At 39.4% G+C, this 18,004-nt stretch overlaps 1 protein-coding gene across 1 annotated transcript; it reads right to left on the bottom strand.

Annotated features, from left to right (window-relative positions):
- Positions 1–4,537: 4,537 nt before the first annotated feature.
- LOC101849635 (E3 ubiquitin-protein ligase RNF166) lies at positions 4,538–17,763 on the bottom strand. Its single transcript, XM_005105236.3, has 8 exons — positions 17,543–17,763; positions 15,078–15,218; positions 13,320–13,473; positions 12,391–12,485; positions 8,107–8,224; positions 7,523–7,630; positions 5,600–5,665; positions 4,538–4,827 (listed from the first exon to the last, which is right to left on the bottom strand). The coding sequence occupies exons 2-7, from the start codon at positions 15,176–15,178 to the stop codon at positions 5,600–5,602; spliced, it is 642 nt and encodes a 213-aa protein (XP_005105293.1). The 5' UTR covers positions 15,179–15,218; positions 17,543–17,763; the 3' UTR covers positions 4,538–4,827.
- Positions 17,764–18,004: the final 241 nt, after the last annotated feature.

Genomic DNA, 18,004 nt, shown 5'->3' with positions numbered 1-18,004 from the left:
TCATAGCTGCCTCGCCACTAACATCAAATGACACTCTTCTGTACATGACATGTACTTACTTTACTTTACTTTTTACTTTTTCATCCTCTGTTGCCGTTAAGCGTCGAGGGGAGATGCAGTTTTCTATTGTAGGCGAGCTCCGCAGCTCTTTCAGTTGTGATGTTATGTTTTCTTAGGGTATCCTTGACACCCTCGATCCACCTTTTGCGTGGCCTTCCTCTTCCTTTATAGCCTGAGTGCTTGGTGTTGTAGGCTCTCAAGTACATGACATGTAATAGTAGTAATATAATAAGAAGAATAGTTCCACCCTTGCCATGCATTCCTTTCTTAGACATCGAAAGGCTTCAATAAGTTGTGGGTATGTTTATACATTAATACAGTGGAACTCGGATTCAAAGAAATCATCAGGCCTGACCTTCAATTCCGTTGAATCCAAGTGTTCGCTATAGCACATTTCAAAATATGGCTTACACCACTGAAAATCAAAACCAAAAAATAATCCCAGAGAAAAGAAATGTTCACACAGGTCACCAATTCAAGGGATGGTGAACCGTTCAAAAGGACAAACAAACACAGTTCAGTAGAGTAAGCTTTCATATCAAGACAAACGTTTTAAAAATTGGTCAAATCAGCACCACATGATCATCAACATCATGCATGATGACATTCTCCAGTCAAATGGAGATTCAATCCTAGGCTAAAACAGCACCTGGACATGGATGGCTGGTGCCTCTATAAATAAATCATTGATGGTCAGGGTCAGAAGATTCAATCAATTTACTTATACTTTGAGGTGGGAATGTTATAATAGGCAAGACAAAGACATGCAGGTATGACTTTCTTATACTTGTTTTAGTAAGGTTTTACAGCGCTCGCAACTGCATAAGGTCATATGAGCGCCTAGCAGTGGATGTCAACAGAGAAGTCTAAACAGGGAATCAGGCTTACTTTGCTCACCTCTCTAGCCTCAACAGCACAAAGCCTGCTTCGACTATCAAGGCAACCCGGAAATAGCTGTTCACAAGAGAGTGACAAACATACAAAAGAAGTAGAGGAAAAATGACGATAGTAGGCATGAGGAAATAAAACGCAGCAGTTCCCCCTACGCTGTTCCGGCACAGTATAGTATGAGCATGACATTGATAAATCTGCCCCTTTACAATCGTGTCATTCCGAAATTGAGAGAGTGCAAAATGTAGTTATGCAACAAAATGAGTCGCTTGTTCCACTACACTGTTTCGAGATCTCGGGTGAAACCTTGACTTTCTTAACCCCTTCACTGCTGAAAAATTTCCATCACCATCTGTACCTACAAGATTAAATGTTAATTCAAGGAATATTTAAACACAGAGAATTGTTTCAGTATAGGCAAAATCACAAGCTGTAACTAAAACAACAAAAACTTTTGTCAACGAGATGAAACAATATGAGTGGAGAATACATGCCAGAACATACGTCTACCCAGCAGTGAACAGGTTAAAATAAAGTCTCTGACTTCCCAACTTCAGATAATTATTATTTTGAAATCAAAGTAACATGACCACTAATATACTACTAGTTCCATCCCATATGTCAGGGTTGGAATATAACATCTTTAATTTGCGTCACAGCGCTGTGGAATCGGGCTCTCCTCAATTTTTGGACATGAAGAGTTAAATTAGTGTCATCTTTAAGCTTGTTAACTTGTCTTGCCTTAGATGAAAAAATATCCATTTACCTTGAACACAAGTCGAAATATTTGCAAATGAAGGAGGGGGGGGGGGGGGGCACCCAGTTTTGGAGGTAAAATTACTGAGAAAATGTCTATCAAAGATTAGTTATTTCATTAGCTTGGGAGTCCGTGGGAACTGAAAATTTACATTTTTTGTGCATTTAATCAACGTTTCTCAGTAAAATCCACACAGAAATGTATTCTTTGATGGGCATGAAAGGTGTTGAGCCAAAAAACGAAATTTCGATAAAAATCCACAAACCTCTGGAAAATAATGCCATTTTCTTCACATTGATTATTTTAACAAGCGCCTGTTTTCACCACGCTGCCTCACATTTTCTATCAATATATTATCAAAATGAAACAAGGTTATCGTTTTGTCATGTTACTTAACAAATATCTTTCCCATAGACTCTTCTTGTTGTAAAAAATTGTTTTGCCTCTTTTTGAATACACAGAACTTGTTAATGGGAAGAGCGACACTCAGTTTGGCCGACTTTGGCTCAAGCTATGCAAATTGAGGGGTTGGCTGATTTTAAAGATCATCCAGTTTTTTGTCTAAAAATTATAGCAAGGAGACAATTGAGAAAGTGTTTATTCTCGTTGTAAATTGCCTTTGCAAACATGAGGATGGGCTGTTAAAATATAGTGTATTTGGGGGCTCTCGTGGCCTAGAGGTTAAGGTGTTGGCCTCTCATTCAAAGGTCCCTGGTTCGAATCCGGGTAGCGACCGAAAAATGTTCTTCTCTAAAATTGCCTCCTTTCACCTCCTGTCTTGCTCTCTAGCAATGTTCTGTTGTCTGCTTTCATTTCCACTTTCTGCACCCACCCCCTCACCTCCTCTGGGCTCCTGACTCTTTCTGCAGCCTTTCTACTGCTACTCCTTGGCTCCTCCTTACTGCTGTCTTTCTGCCACACCCCTGATCTTCTGGTAGGAAAGATCTACACCTAGCCTTCTCGGACAAGGGCGAAAAATCTCAGAGGGCCCGTGTGCAAGTTGCGCACGTTAAAGATCCCTTGGTGGTCTAAAATCGATAAGAGTAGGCTTCGGCCGCCACCCGGGCAAAATTCAAAATTTCCTACCAACTGAAAATATTAGGAGTGTCCCGCGCGCTCATATGACCTTATGCAGTTGCGAGCGCCGTAAAACACTTTACAAAAACAAACAAATAGTGTATTTTCACAATAATTATCGTTTTTCTCAAAATGTCATTTTTTGCCGTTTTTTCCCTACTCCTTCCTCAGTTTTCATCCTTTTGACATGAAACTTCCAAGAAACACAGATGGTAAAGCTGTCATCAATGTAACAGAGATATTTGCTAAAAAAATAACACTTTTCCATTGGCAAACTATTACGTAAGCAAAATTGAGAAAAGGTTTATATACGAGCGAGGGAAAATTCTCATATTTTTTTCTTTTTTGAAATTCATTATTCATTTTCAAGATGGCGGTCATTTCCATAGCAACCGCTGTAGCTATGTAAAATTAAAAAGTACCTATGAACAGACTTTTCTATGTCTAACTTACATGTGTACTTAGATTTGATCTCAGACAACAAATATAGAAAATGGACCTTGAGGATCGCTCCTCCCGTTAATTATCTTCATTTCAGAAAGTAAAAACACTGCTTCCACCTGAATGTTTGAATGCTTTGATATATGCAAAATATCTGCAATTTAACTTTAACCAAACTATTGTGGGCAACTATTTTTAAAATTAGAAATAACAAACTTTTTCAAAGTCTGCTGCGATGCATTTAGGAACTTTACTACTGTTGCATGCAGGAGACCCAAGTTCTATTCCCGAGTGGGGAGAAAAATTTTATCGAGTATCTCAGTCCTTCTGTTGGGATGTTGCATCTCTCTCTCAGAGCCGATGTTGGCTCTGACAGGCAGGGTCGAAAGCCCTATTCCTTAATGGTTTAAATTGTGCAGATTGTGCGTGAAAAAAAGCCGCTACACACACTTATAAACTTTGCGACAATTATTTCATGGCATCAGAAGATAGCTCATAAATCTCGAGTCTTATTATTTAGGAAAGGTTTTTCGGCGCTCGCAACTGCATAAGGTCATATGAGCGGCAAGGGGTGGATGTCAACAGAGAAGTCTTTACAGGGAATCAGGCTTACTCTGCTCACCTCTCTAGCTTCAACAGCACGAAGTCTGTTTCGACTTTCAAGGCACCCCGGAAATAGCGGGTCACAAGAGTGTGACAAAAACACAAAAGAAGTAGAGGAAAATAATGATAGTAAGGATTAGGAAAGAAAAAGCAGCAGTTCCCTGTTGTAGTTCAGGCACAGTTATGAGCATGACATTGTTGAATCAGCCCATTTACAATTCTACTGTGCATAAGAATGAGAAATGTCCCCCTTTGGGAATGGCCGAAAGACAATTCAGTCAGTGGCACCGCCCCGGGGGGGGGGGGGGGGGGGGAGTAATCTTGAGTCTGACCTTCATAACCCTCAGAGCATTTGCACACATACCACATCTCTACACCTATACAAGGGCATGTAGAATGTTCACATCTATCACACCTTTGCAATTCAGTCTCATATATTCATGCAAAATTCACAGTGGAAAATGAGAACTTCCCAAATGTAAAAATATTGACAAGTGTTACAAAGAGGCGATGGTCCCTGAGAAAATGACATCTTGGAAATTAAACAGGATTACATAGACATTCACCCCTAACTGTTTGTCTTTATTCATGGTGATAGGTTACCTTTTCAATTAGCCTGAATTACCTCCTATAGTTTGTTCACTTACGTCTCACCCTATTTTAAAAAATATAGCTCGTTTATTAATTAATCAATGCATCAAAGCATCATTTTTTTTTGTCAAGACAAAAGACTTTGCCAAACAATGCTAAGAAAAGACTAATAGAGCAGTGAAAATTCAAAGTTTTCTCTTAATTAATCATGTCACAATACCGTGGTTTAAAAAAAAGATTAAAGATTAAGGTCTCTCTAGTGTGTGTAGGTTTACCGCATCGGCAATTTAAAAAAACACTACCAAACAGTATGTGAAGCTCAAAGTGTCAACTTCTCCTAGCCTAACCCATGAGCATGACACACACAGCTGGCTGTGCAGCAATATAGATGTAGTCCTCCTCAGCACCTTCATGAAAATGAAAAAGACACAAAATAAAACACTTTAGACAAAGTAGCAAACATGTTGCAAGCTTCAAGAATTTTCTCTTCTCATCAACTAAGGTAGTTCAATCAGGAAGAAAAAAACTTATTCAGCCGCTGCCACAAGGGTTTACAACATCAAAATGTTCACCAATCGTTCTCTTTTTGCTAGTATTAAGTCACTACCCTAGATTTACAAAGTTCGATTTGCTCAGTACCTAGTTTTGAGAAAGTCGACATAAAAAATTTTGAGTTGCACATGTCAAGCTTTTTCGAATGCAGTTCTTGAATATGATTATATATAAAATAATTTAAAAAATAATAATAAATGGCATTTATAACGACTCTCACAATTTTTATAACGGATTTAGAAGATTGGGTTTCTGAATTCATGGTCTTATTAACTCAAAATGGCCCAAAATGTCAGATAAAACTTTGAAATTATTCTAAGGTTGCAAAGTGTCAGAACTAAATTATTTGTCTCTACTTATCACTATTATCAGGTGAGTAGCCTGACAATCATTTTTTTAAAAGCTGTGCCTGTGAGTAAGGTGACTAATTGTTCCAAGCATAGACTGAACAGTCATGCTAGATTACATAAGTTCTAGTAGTTCCAATGGTGGAATGATCTGAAAATAATCTTGTGAAGTGCAGACCTTAGCTCTTCTTTGCTCAAGATTTTAAATATGATTTTATTATGACCAAAAAGAATCTTATCAATGTAATGTTTGATCTTATGGACAAAAAAAATGTAACACCTAATTCTCCTGAATTGACGCCTGGATTGCTGCCTGCAACATAGCATCATCGTCTTGTCCAAAGTCCTGGAAACAGATAGACATAGCCCATGATTATGCCTAATAGACGAAAGCCAATAATGTTATGCTCTAAACACGCAACTTAACTATTTTTGTTCTGTATCTACTGCCGAGGTCGATCAGTGGGTCACAAATTTTTTTTAAACCAGGACTCAGCATGACACATAAATTGTGTAAATGTAGTACAGGTAAATATACTGTCATCATTTGTATCAGAAAGAGTGTATTTTTGTGTATTGAAAAATGTTCTAGGGACCACTTACATGGTTACAGCATAACACTATCTGATTGCATGTTTAGTCTCTAGAAAGGTTCGTCAACAATTTAGTTTTCATCTGTCATCAATGACTAGTCAAGTTCTTCGTACACATTTTTTGTTGTTTGTTTTTGTAAAGTGTTTTACGGCGCTCGCAACTGCATAAGGTCGTATGAGCGCGCGGGACACACCTAATATTTTCTGTTGGTAGGAAATTTTGAATTTTGCCCGGGTGGCGGCCAAAGCCTACTCTTATCCATTTTAAACCACCAAGGGATCTTTAACGTGCGCAACTTGCGCACGAGCCCTCCGAGATTTTTCACCCTTGTCCGAGAAAGCTAGGTGTAGATCTTTCCTACCAGAAGATCAAGGGTGTGGCTGAAAGACAGCAGTAAGAAGAAGCCAAGGAGTAGCAGTAGAAAGGCTGCAGAAAGAATCAGGAGCCCAGAGGAAGGGGCAAAGGATGTGAGAGTGTGGGGGCAGAAAGAGGAGACGAAAGCAGACGACAGAACATTGCTAGAGAGCAGGAAATGAGATGAAAGGTGACAAATTTAGATTTAAAAAATTTCCGGTCGCTACCTGGATTCGAACCCGGTACCTTTTGAATGAGAGGCCAACACCTTAACTTCTAGGCCAAGAGAGCCCCCTCATACATATTTAAAGCAGCTGTATACTATTACATTTCAATCAGCACCAAAAAAATTTTTTTTTCATATTTCCACAAACTCATCTCTGGGCCTAGAGATTAAGGTATTCGCCTCTCATTCAAAGGTCCCCGGTTCGAATCTGGGTAGCGACAGTAAAAAATTTTTCTCTAAAATTATTTCCTTTCACCTTTTTCCTACTCTGCAGCAATGTTCTGTCGTCTGCTTTCGTCTTCACTTTCTGCCCCCACCCCCTCACCTCCTTTGCCTCCTCCTCTGGGCTTCTGACCTTTCTGCAGCCTATCTACTGCTACTCCTTGGCTCCTTCTTACTGCTGTCTTTCAGCCATACCCCTGATCTTCTGGTAGGAAAGATCTACACCAAGCCTTCTCGGACAAGGGCAAAAAATCTCGGAGTTGCGCACGTTAAAGATCCTTTGATGGTCTAAAATCGATTTATAGAGTAGGCTTCAGCCGCCACCCGCGCAAAATTCAAAATTTCCGACCAACTGAAAATGTTTAATGTGTCCCGCGTGCTCATATGACCTTAGCCGTTGCGAGCGCCGTAAAACATTTACAGTAAAAAAAAAACCAATCCTATTTTTTTCTTTGACATTTTGACTACATTTTGTAGAATAACCCAGTGAAAATCAATACAAGGTAAGCTTCATAAAAGTAGTCTCTTTATGATAAAACTTGCTGTGAAGAAAAATATTTCAGTCACAAAAAGATGTTTGATTATAAAGAAAAATTGTTCAGACACAAAAAGGTGTTTGATTATGAAGTTCGCACAATTCCTAGTTCAATCCAGAGGTAAACTAGAGAGATACATGTGTAAGCACAAATACCGACAACTGAAGAAAATAAGTAGGCAAGGATAGTACAGCCGGACAATAATTATCATGATCTTAATTCTGATAGATTTTTACCGGAGATCAAAGCATTTTCTTACAAATGTACTTACCACATAGGTTTCGTACTCAAACTTATGTCGCATATTGAGGTGCTGGAGAAAGTTGGAACTTTTCATGTTCGAAACACCCCAAGGCATGGAGGCACAGACTGGGCACACCTGCAGAGTACAAAGCAAAAGATGGCGACTGTTTGAAAAAATATCCCCCACATATATAGGAAAAAATTAGATTGACTGGATTCTGAAATCTTTTTCAGTTCTCTGACAATGAGATGGTACAGACTAAGTCTTTTAATTTGTTTTTCATAACAACACAAAAGTCTACATGATTGTTCAAAGGCAATGTGGGTGGTTGGCGGGTGCTCTGGTGTGGTTTGCTTCTTCTTTCCTATCAAACATCTATCGTCCTTATCTCCCCTTCTTCTTTTTTATGTTTGTTACTCTCTTGTAACACCTCTGATCTTCTGGCCCTCATATATATGACTTTATGCAGTTGCGAGCGCCGTAAAACCTACTAAAACTAACTCAAAGGTAATTTTTAAAATTCACAAACAAGGAGTAGGCTACCTTACTAATACATTAGTATTTTTTTAGGTAACCACATGAAGAGAACCCTTTAGAAACAAAGCACACACCACTTTTTTTTTGCTGTTCCAGTGTTGTGTATTGCAGTGGTCCACCAGCTGAGAGCACAGTAAGTTGGCTTCACCACAGTACGGACAGGAAAATGTTGATCTGTTCACCGCAGGACCCCTGGTGAGGAGAAAACAGTCACAAATGCTTTTAAATTTAAAGAGAAGACCAATTTTTTTTTTTACCCAGACTGCTGTGTGTTTTTATTTCAATATTGAATTTGAAAGCTATTTTAATGCATTCTTTTGGTTTCTAGAGTGAAACAACATCACCACTTGATGTACAGCATTACATTCCATGACCAGGTATTGTCAAATATGTCAGGAGACATCTTGAACTTGAACAGTATACCCAGCATCATTGTTATGCCTTCAATGTATTTGCAATACAAAATTTGAAGGAAAGGAATAATAAGTAGAACTTCCTGCTGAGATAAGAAAATATACCATTCAAAGATCAATGCTGATGGGTGGGTTCAAACTACATATAGGGAAGGGCTGACAATGGAGAAAAGCATACAGTTCTCATGATGTGGAATTGCTTCCACCATATTCTGACTGAATTTGCCACATAGGTGTCATATTCAATACTTCAGAATGAAACACAGAACTTGCACTTGCATGTATAGTAGAGCACACCTATAAAGAACTCTCTTGTGAAGAACTGACGGAAATAAAGAACACATTTCTTTGCCCCTTTTTTTTCTCTCTTTGGTCATTTATATTTTGACACATTTAGCGAACATACGTTAATGAACTTACGGCTGAAATAAACAAATTTTCTTGCCCAACAAGTCTTTTTCCTTTTTATTTACAACTGAAGTAACGAACCAGCCCATCTCTACGAGTTGGCCGAACCCAGATTTTCCCTACTGCCACGAGAGTCTGCTAAATTAGACTTTGACACACTAGTGTGCAAACATCAGCAGTGCTTTCCAATGCTGAAAGTACGGAGCAAGTGAAGGAAGCTTCGTTGTTTTAGTAGAGGTTTTACCGTGCTCGCAACTGCATAAGGTCATATGAGCGTCAGAAGATTAGAGGTGTTACAAGAGAGTACCGTAACAAACATAAAAAAGAAAAAGGGGAGATAAGGACGATAGATGTTCGATAGGAAAGAAGAAGCATCATCAAACGTACAGTGAAGACCAAGGGCAGATAACTGTGACAGTGAGCTTCGCGAAGGCAAAACAAAGAGTGGAGAAATTCAGAAACTATTTCATAGTAAATGGGGAACTCCGAGGGGGGGTGGGGGGGAGCAATTTTATGTTCTTGGGGACGTGCAAAAGTTTGTCATGGACGTAGGAGAAAGGGAGAAGCAGCAAACATCCACAATTTTCTTTTTTCCTTCTCTTGAGAAGAAATAAGTTACTGAACATGTACCATGGACACCATTCCTATTACTATGACTGAAAAGGACAATGTGAGAAAAAATATGTTTGTGTGTGTGTGTGTTGACAGAAGTAAAGAACTACTGAAGTAAAGAACTATTTCTACTGCCCGCACCTGTTCTTTATATCAGTGTTTCACTGTATAATACAACACGCCACAAAGGGTCACTATTCTGTGGAATGAGCAACGCTTTTACGCTGTCAATAAGCAGTGCATGAGCCGCACTGAAATGCTTCTGTGAAAGGATTAAGATGCCGTTAAAAGCCAGAACGGGCCTTCATACCCAACCAACAATGGTCATCTTACACACTGAAGTATGAGAGGTCAAACTAAATATAATCTCTACACGGCTGTTACCGACTACGAACTTAGTCAAAACGCCAGCTCGCGGCATTCCCCATAACCTCATACTCTGTGACCCCGGTCACTGGGTCAGCGCCACCGGTTCTCTGCCAATGCCCAGTTACAGTTGTTTTCTTATCACACTTCGTTTTTTAAGTGTATAAACTGAGGCAGTAAACAAAAACTGTTATAGTGATCTCACAGAAAATCACACACACTGAACGATCAATACAGACAGTGTGGGCACGTAGAATCGATCGTGAAACTGTATTGGGTACTGTTACAGACATACGGATACTGTATAGTAATTATGAACAGTTGTTAAGGGGTCTGATGTTTTCAGTAAAAATAGAACCTGATTTTATCTGTTGATTTTGATAAAATGAAGGTAGCATGATAAAAATAGGAAAAAGGAAACACTCACATGGTGGCATCGTTGTACGATTCTTCAAAGCAAAGATATTGAAGCTTGAATATAGAATCACAGACAATTGGAGTCTCATTTACACAAGTACATATATGTAGGCCTACCCATGAAACTGAAGAAATTCGTCAGTCCGCAAGATCCCTAGAGACTGAGAGAAGAGCCTGTCGTGTCTAACACTTTGCTGCCACAAGGCTCATATAGTAAAAACTCTTGCCATCAAAGGCAAAGGCATTTTGGAGAAAATCCAAAGAAAGTGGGTGGTAAAAATCGCCGTTCGGCGAGGTGAGGCGGCAAAGAGTTAAATGCTGGAGAAGTGCTGCTGTCTACCATTAGCTGTGTAGGTTTGGATGGCGTGGATGTAGCAATAGGGAGACTTGAAGTGCTGCTGTCTACCATTAGCTGTGTAGGTTTGGATGGCGTGGATGTAGCAATAGGGAGACTTGAAGTGCTGCTGTCTACCATTAGCTGTGTAGGTTTGGATGGCGTGGATGTAGCAATAGGGAGACTTGAAGTGCTGCTGTCTACCATTAGCTGTGTAGGTTTGGATAGCGTGGATATAGCAATAGGGGAGACTTAAAGCTCAACCTCACTATGGCCTGTGGTTGATGAGGCAGCGCTAGTGTCGAGAGATGCGATGCCTTTGTCCTGTCTTTCTTCATGCCTAGTATTGTCCTCTCTGTGTGTAGATGGCTCTGCAGTTGAGTTGCTTGCTACGTTTGTCGAGTCTTCAAATGTATGTGGTGAACGTGTTGTCTCTGTAGTTTCCGATGTTTTTGCTGCTACTAATTCTACTGGAATTTTCTTGCTCCCCATTGAGTTGCGATGATAGTGTGTGCATATCGAACAGTCACTCGCACGTGAATCAGACCGAAAGCTGTCCACAAATTTAAGGAGGTTTCAGCTGCTTTTCTTGCCTTACTATAGTTCCCTCGTATGAATGTGTCCCACTAGTATACTGCGCTTTATCTTGTTGGTACAGGCATAACATATCGTCAGTGAATGTTACTCCATTCATCAACTGCTATCGTAACGCCAAATACCAACAAGATATCATGTGCAAAGTCAATGCATTTGTACTTGACAGACTTCTACCACCACATTCTCTACGAAGTTCATGAATATACCGAACATGGGACGCTTCATCATGGCACTCCAATATGAATATTAATGTTATCAATACTCCACAGCAAAATAGCAGCAGAAATCCAAACAAAGCGAACAAAGCTTGGGGTACTTTCACACTCCAAGGTCTACATAAAATTGATCACTATGAATCACACAGAATACGTACAATGTTCTCACTTTCACATGTAACTCAGTACTCTTTTCCCAAAAGTAATCAAGTAAAAAAAGTTTAATTGTAGGTGAAATTACTGAGAAAAATAACTTCAAATAAAAATAAATAGATGAAAGTTGCTTTAAAAGTAATAAAGGACGGAGAGCACTTCTCAGCCACCAGGATCAACACTAGTGAGTGAACGCACACCAGAGAAAATTATATCGTCTTGTTGGGTTGAAGCAGCCCTTTAAAATGAGACCCCACATAGAGACATCGCATCTTTAGACCGGGAGATATTGAGGATCAAATTAATCGAAAATGACTGGAATCAAGTTTCCTAGACCCAGCAGAGGCATGCCAGGAGTGTCGCTGCTGCCACGGTACCTTGCATGGCTGACGGCTGATTTATTACCATCTCGGAGTGGTCGGCGGGAAGCCCTTGCTCGATAACTAAACTGGCGGTTTTGGGGCGATTTAGACAGCCGTGTCCAACAAATCAACAAATCACTAATGTTTTTAAACATATACATATAGCGACTAATTCTTTTATGAGGTAGGAAGAAGGTGGTGGCGACGGATTGGACACACTCTCAGGAAGTCAGGCAGCAGCATAACAAATAGAGTTTTAGATTGGAATCCACAGGGTACGAGATCAAGGGGAAAACCGCGTGGAACCTGGAGAAGAATCACAGAAATTGATGAACAGAAAAGTGGGAAGACATGGAATAACATCAAGAGGCTAGCCCAGGATAGAGAAAGGTGGAAAGTGTTTGTCCGTGGCCTATACCCTGGTGCAGGGTGAGAGAGGCAATGATGATGAATTCTTTTATTAAAAGTTCAGTGCATTTACCTGCTTGCTCCAGCCTGTGAAACTCTGGCTAGTTCCTGTTGAGTTTTTGCCGAGGGGCAAATCATTCTGTGTTGCTTCATGTACAGGGCCAAAACCTGGGAAAAATAAAACAGAAACAAAAAAATTCTAAACTGAAATTTGGGTTAGCAAAGTATGCAGGCATATTGCGCAAAGAAATGTCACGCTAACAGAAACCTACTATTGTCATTATTCAGTGGAGCCTGACAGTAAAATATGATGTCAGATAAGACTAATAGGCCTATATATATGTTCGTGTGTGTGTTTGCGCATGTGTGCATGTGCGTGTGCGTTTATGCCTGTGTGTGCACCGTGGAATCAGGTGCTTATCAGTTTTTGGACATATAGAGTCACTGGCACCATCTTAAAGCTTATTTATTTGTCTTGATTTTGACGAAAAAAAAAACAACCCAACTATCTTGAACAGATGTCTAGATATCTGTGATTTAAGCGGGTGGGGATCTCATTGTCACTTCTGTCAGAAGCAAAATTAGCAAGAAAATGGCCCCCAAAGTTTGGTAACTTCTACGGCTTGAGTGTCTTTGGAAACTGAAAATTTACATTTTTTTTGCCTTTGCCTTTGAAATTGAAAAAAAAAACGTTTAGAGTTTTTTAAATTGCCCAATTGAGGGGGGGGGGGGCTGGCTCCCCCAACTTCTTGAAAGTAATGCATTAGGGTGTGGGAGTAGGCCTAAAGTATAAAATTGCCCTGCACAGGCCTTATGACAGATCGTATTCTAATGATAGACCATCAGGTAGATTTTGGTCAACCAGGCACGATTTATGGAGAAATCATTAACCCTACACTTGCATTCTTTTAGCAAGACAACCAAGTAAATTTCAAATAGATTTGTCTAATATTGTTGTATGCAGTGGATAATGTTCAGAGGCAAAAATGAAAAATGACATACATCCATCTTGCAATCCCCACACTGAAGCAGGCGACAGGAGAGTCTTTCATTTATTTCTGCGTCAGGATCACAGCGCTGAACTACAGATCGACACTTGGGGCATTTAGTAACTGTTTTCTCTGCTTGTAACCGTTGAATACATGCAAGGCAAAAGCTGGTTCAGGATAAAAGAAAGAAGAAAAATTACGGAAATCAAATATGTTGTCAAAGCATTGGTGGCCTAGTGGTTAGGCTTTTGGACTCGCAACTACTAGATCATGGGTTTGAATCCCATCAGGGACCAGATGTGGTGTCCATGGTGAAGGCACTTTACTCGAATTTTTTCGACTTCACTTTGATGGGAATGGATATCCAGCTGTAGACAGTGAAAGATCCTGTCAGTTTGTTGATGTTTTAGTACATGCAACCCAAAGTTTGCACTGAATGCTTCCCAGGAAGCTATAATTTTTCTGACTGTTCTTGGGTCTTCTGGGGTAAAAACGGCTGTAAAGTGCATAGAGCATGTCGTAGAGCGTGGATAGGAGCTACATAAATGCAACCATTATCATATTATTATTGGCCGCTTTGAAGCATAAAGGGGTTATCCCGAAAACTGCTGTTTTGAGAAATCGAAGGTAAAGATTTTGCCCCTTTTTCAGTTTCTTTAAAAGACAAGGAGAGTTTTCTCTATAACCAATCAATTATACACACCAATGAAACCAAACTTCTCCTATAGGTAGGGTAATGTCCACTTTTGGTGTAGGTCAAGATTTCTGGAAATCCCAGAAATCTGGGTTAGCCCGCTAGTCCTTAAAAGCGACCAATTATTAATGGTTTCCTATGGACTTGTTCTCAACTCAGTTGATATCGTGCCTGCCAGTGAAGAGGATGAACCTGGTTCCATTCTCTAATGGGGTACTCTCCAACATTGACGATTAAGGAGTGCTCACTCCTGAGTGCTTTCCACCATTCGATGGACTGAGGTTTTGTCCTTAAAATTATAATTCCAATGTGTTGAAAGTGGCATTAAATCAACATAGTATCATCACCGTCACAGGCAATCCACTTCAATCCAAAATTTGAGGATTTTCAATTTTTACATCCCCTCAAAGCTCCATAAAAGATGCACCTTTCAACATCACCAAAATGAAGTTTATGCTACAGTCAAGGGTTACAATTTTCTTGTTTTTCATGATTCATGACAGGAATAACACAGAAAAAACTAGTTTTTGTCTTAGACTAAATAGTACCCAAATGGACTTATTAAGTGGATTGCTTGCGACACCAACGATATCTCACAACAGCTACGATAGACTTCAGTTGCAGAACTGCTTGAACCTGTAGCCCTTTCCGGTACCCCCCCCTCAAAACTAAAAAAAACCTCTCTAAAGTTTATGGCTAGAATAAATCTACTGCACAATCACAATGTTGAGGAAAATTAGACCATATACAAATCTGAGCATAGAGACCAATTATTCAATCAAATGGACTTTATACATTATGTATTTAAAGACATATTCTTCACCTCATAGCCAAGAAAGATATCATGTACAAGTACATGTATGTGAAGAAAAATGAACAAGAAACTATCTAAGGGTTGTATTGTCAAATCATCTTGAATCATCAGAATAATTGGGACAGCTGCAATTTAATCATCAGTGGCAGCAAAATCAGATCATTGGAAATCAAAAGCAGTAGGAATCACAAGCGAGTCCCTTTTCAAAGAACTATGAACTTCTCATGTACTGAAGCTTGAACTTTGTACAAGACAACTTTTACCTGTGTCGGCAGGGATGTAACACATGTGGCTCACTGTAACTATCCATACATATAGCACATTCAAATTCTTCTTCTGCAGCATGAGGGTAGTCAGTCTCCATTTTAAGAAATTGGAGCCTTGTGGTCAACAACAGTCAATTTCTGTTAAAATGTAAAAGAAATGTACACACATCAATAAAAATAACATTTACCTTATAAGATGAGATAAAATAAGATAATACTTTATTACCCCAGAGGAAAATTTTTCTTGGCTGTACAGGACCGTATAAACACATGCAGGTATACATAAAAATTTAAATTATACATTACTCTCAATAAAATTCAAAGAAGAGAAAAGAAGCTGACAAAATGTACATGTCACATCAGATGCATCATTCAACCACATGCAGGAATTTCATTACATGACCTTTAAAGTTATATATATAGAGATACATACTCAAAAGAGCAATACACACTGATGCTTATTCTAATAACAATAGCCTATGCTAGAAGGTAAAAAACTTCTTTTATATCTTTCTTTCTTTGTTTTTAGAAGTACATATCTTCCACTGCGTGATCTGACAATTTCCGTGGAAAGTGGGTGAGATGGGTCGTTTATAATGCTTTTTTATCTTTTTTATATTTGTGGTGTTACATTTCATCAATTCTAGTAAAATCATATCCATAGATCTTGCTGGCTTTCGTAATGATTAGGTCGAATTTTTCTTTATCTTCCACCATATAATCCCCAGCCCAGCAGCAAATACAAAACAATAGTATTAATAGCACACTTTGTGGCCAGACTGTGGACAATAGTCATTGTACACTTTTCCCCAATCATCAGATTTACAATTGTAAACGCAACGTACGCCTACACGTATTTCGAAAAGTGAGGCAGACCTGCCACTCTCATGAAATCTAAAAATCAGGATCTCACTGGGAAAAAATCAGGATTTGGTGAAAAAAAACTGGGATTTGGTGAAAAAATTGGGATCAACAACAAATCATCAAGGTAACTGCCAAGCTGACTATAAAATGTTCCTGGGGTGTCCATAATTTATATATAATATACCATTTATACGCCCTGTGTGTCTGTGTGTGTGTGTTATCATTTTTTTTTTAAATCCTGAAGTATCACATCAAGAATATTTCTAGTATAAGTGTCTAACACCCCCCTCCAATAAGTGCAGAAAGACACTTAAACTTCAACCAGCATGCATGAACTTTAGCTGACCCTGTCAACGGACGGTCCCCGACACACGTGCTACTCACACACCGAAGTCATGTCATGTGATGCGAACGCGCAACTGAAACAACTTTACCTTTTGGATCATGACGACTGGCCCGTCTAACCAGAGCTCGGACAATGCTAGTTTTGAAAGTAACAGCAGAACAACGAATAATCATTTTTGTATTATGTCGCATTCAAAATAGTTATCAGGTCATCATCGGAGAATTCTGGGTGGAAACAAAAACTCAAGTAGATCTTGACAATGTCCCGTAAGTCGGAATACCAAATCAATACTACTTTCATTGTACTTGAAATAACACGTGCGAGCAAAAGTTCCAACACAACTTGGGGCTTCAACTACTAAATGCACCATCAATATATATTTAAGAAAATAGTGCTCCGAGTTCCACTGACAAGAGGTAAGTTTAATGGGTGCTTCCCACGACAGAGAAGAAGGCAGAGTAAGTTTTTAGAAAAATCTTGTGCAACAGACTGAACGAAAAAATCGGGTTGACATTGAGGAAAATCGGGATGCCTGAGATTTGGGGGGAAAAATCAGATCCCGAGCAAATCGTCAGGGTGAGTAACAGGTCTGGCGAGGTGTTTTTAAGGAGTTGAGTATGTAAAGACAGAGATAACTGGTTGACACTGCCTACAGAGAGGAGCTTTCAAAATCAGATGCAAAGCATAGAAAGGGGAAAAAAAGGTAGTGTTATGACTTACCACTTCAGCAACTGACATTGATATAGAGAAAAAGTAATGTGGGCGGGGGTTCAGGGGGGCTGCCACCCTGAATTTAACCACAACTTGATACTTCGCAATTAGGTTTGCTATATTAATATAGAGGTATATATGATATCTCTCGCTCGCTGGGCATCAAACATCATAACGGCAGGCACATCGAAAAGCAACGATTTAGAACCAGAAGTAACCACCCCCCTGAATTTTATCCTAATTTGATGTTTTGCAACTTTAGGTTGCATCCCTGCTCGTTGTGTAGCCTATTTGGTCATCAAGACATCAAGACTTCATGAGAACTTCTCTGGATGTAAACAAATGGATCGTGGACTTTAACGAACGGAGCTACAAGATCACCGATTCTAGATGTATTACTATCTAAATCTAGATCTAGATCTAGATCTAGATCAGCTGAAACCCCCCTACTCTTGACTTTAACGAACGAAACTACAAAATCGCCTAGATCTAGATCTAGTCTAAGCCTACTAGATCTAGATCTAGATCTAGATCTACTCACATTTTAATATGGCATCGTTTTAATATTATTTCTCAAAAAATAGACTCGACTCGTCTCTTGGATGTTGCTGTATTTTGATTTTATACACAATACACAGACAAGATAAAAGGCTTCCTTCCTGACAAGTTGAAGTTCTTGGAAGCCAGTAGGGCCTTTAGCCAGCAGCCACAGCAAAGTGCATAGATCTAGATTCTAGGTCTAGTGCAAAGTGTAGCGTATTGGCCTAACCCAGTTCAAGCAGTAGGCCCAAGAAGATCTGGTTCTAAGTCAAGGAGCTTAAATAAACCTCCTTGTTCTAAGTAAATAGTAAACCATGAGTTATCTCCTTTTAGTGTAAATCCAGAGACACTAAAATACTCTCTGGTAAATCTATTGTTTGTTTGTTTAGTATAGGGTTTTACGGCGCTCGCAACTGCATAAAGTCATTTGAGCGCGCGGGACACACCTTATACTTTTTCGTTG

This window comes from Aplysia californica, unplaced genomic scaffold (genome assembly GCF_000002075.1).
Source record: "Aplysia californica isolate F4 #8 unplaced genomic scaffold, AplCal3.0 scaffold00460, whole genome shotgun sequence".
Taxonomy (NCBI): Eukaryota; Metazoa; Mollusca; class Gastropoda; order Aplysiida; family Aplysiidae; genus Aplysia; species Aplysia californica.
This window is presented reverse-complemented; position numbering and strand designations above follow the sequence as displayed.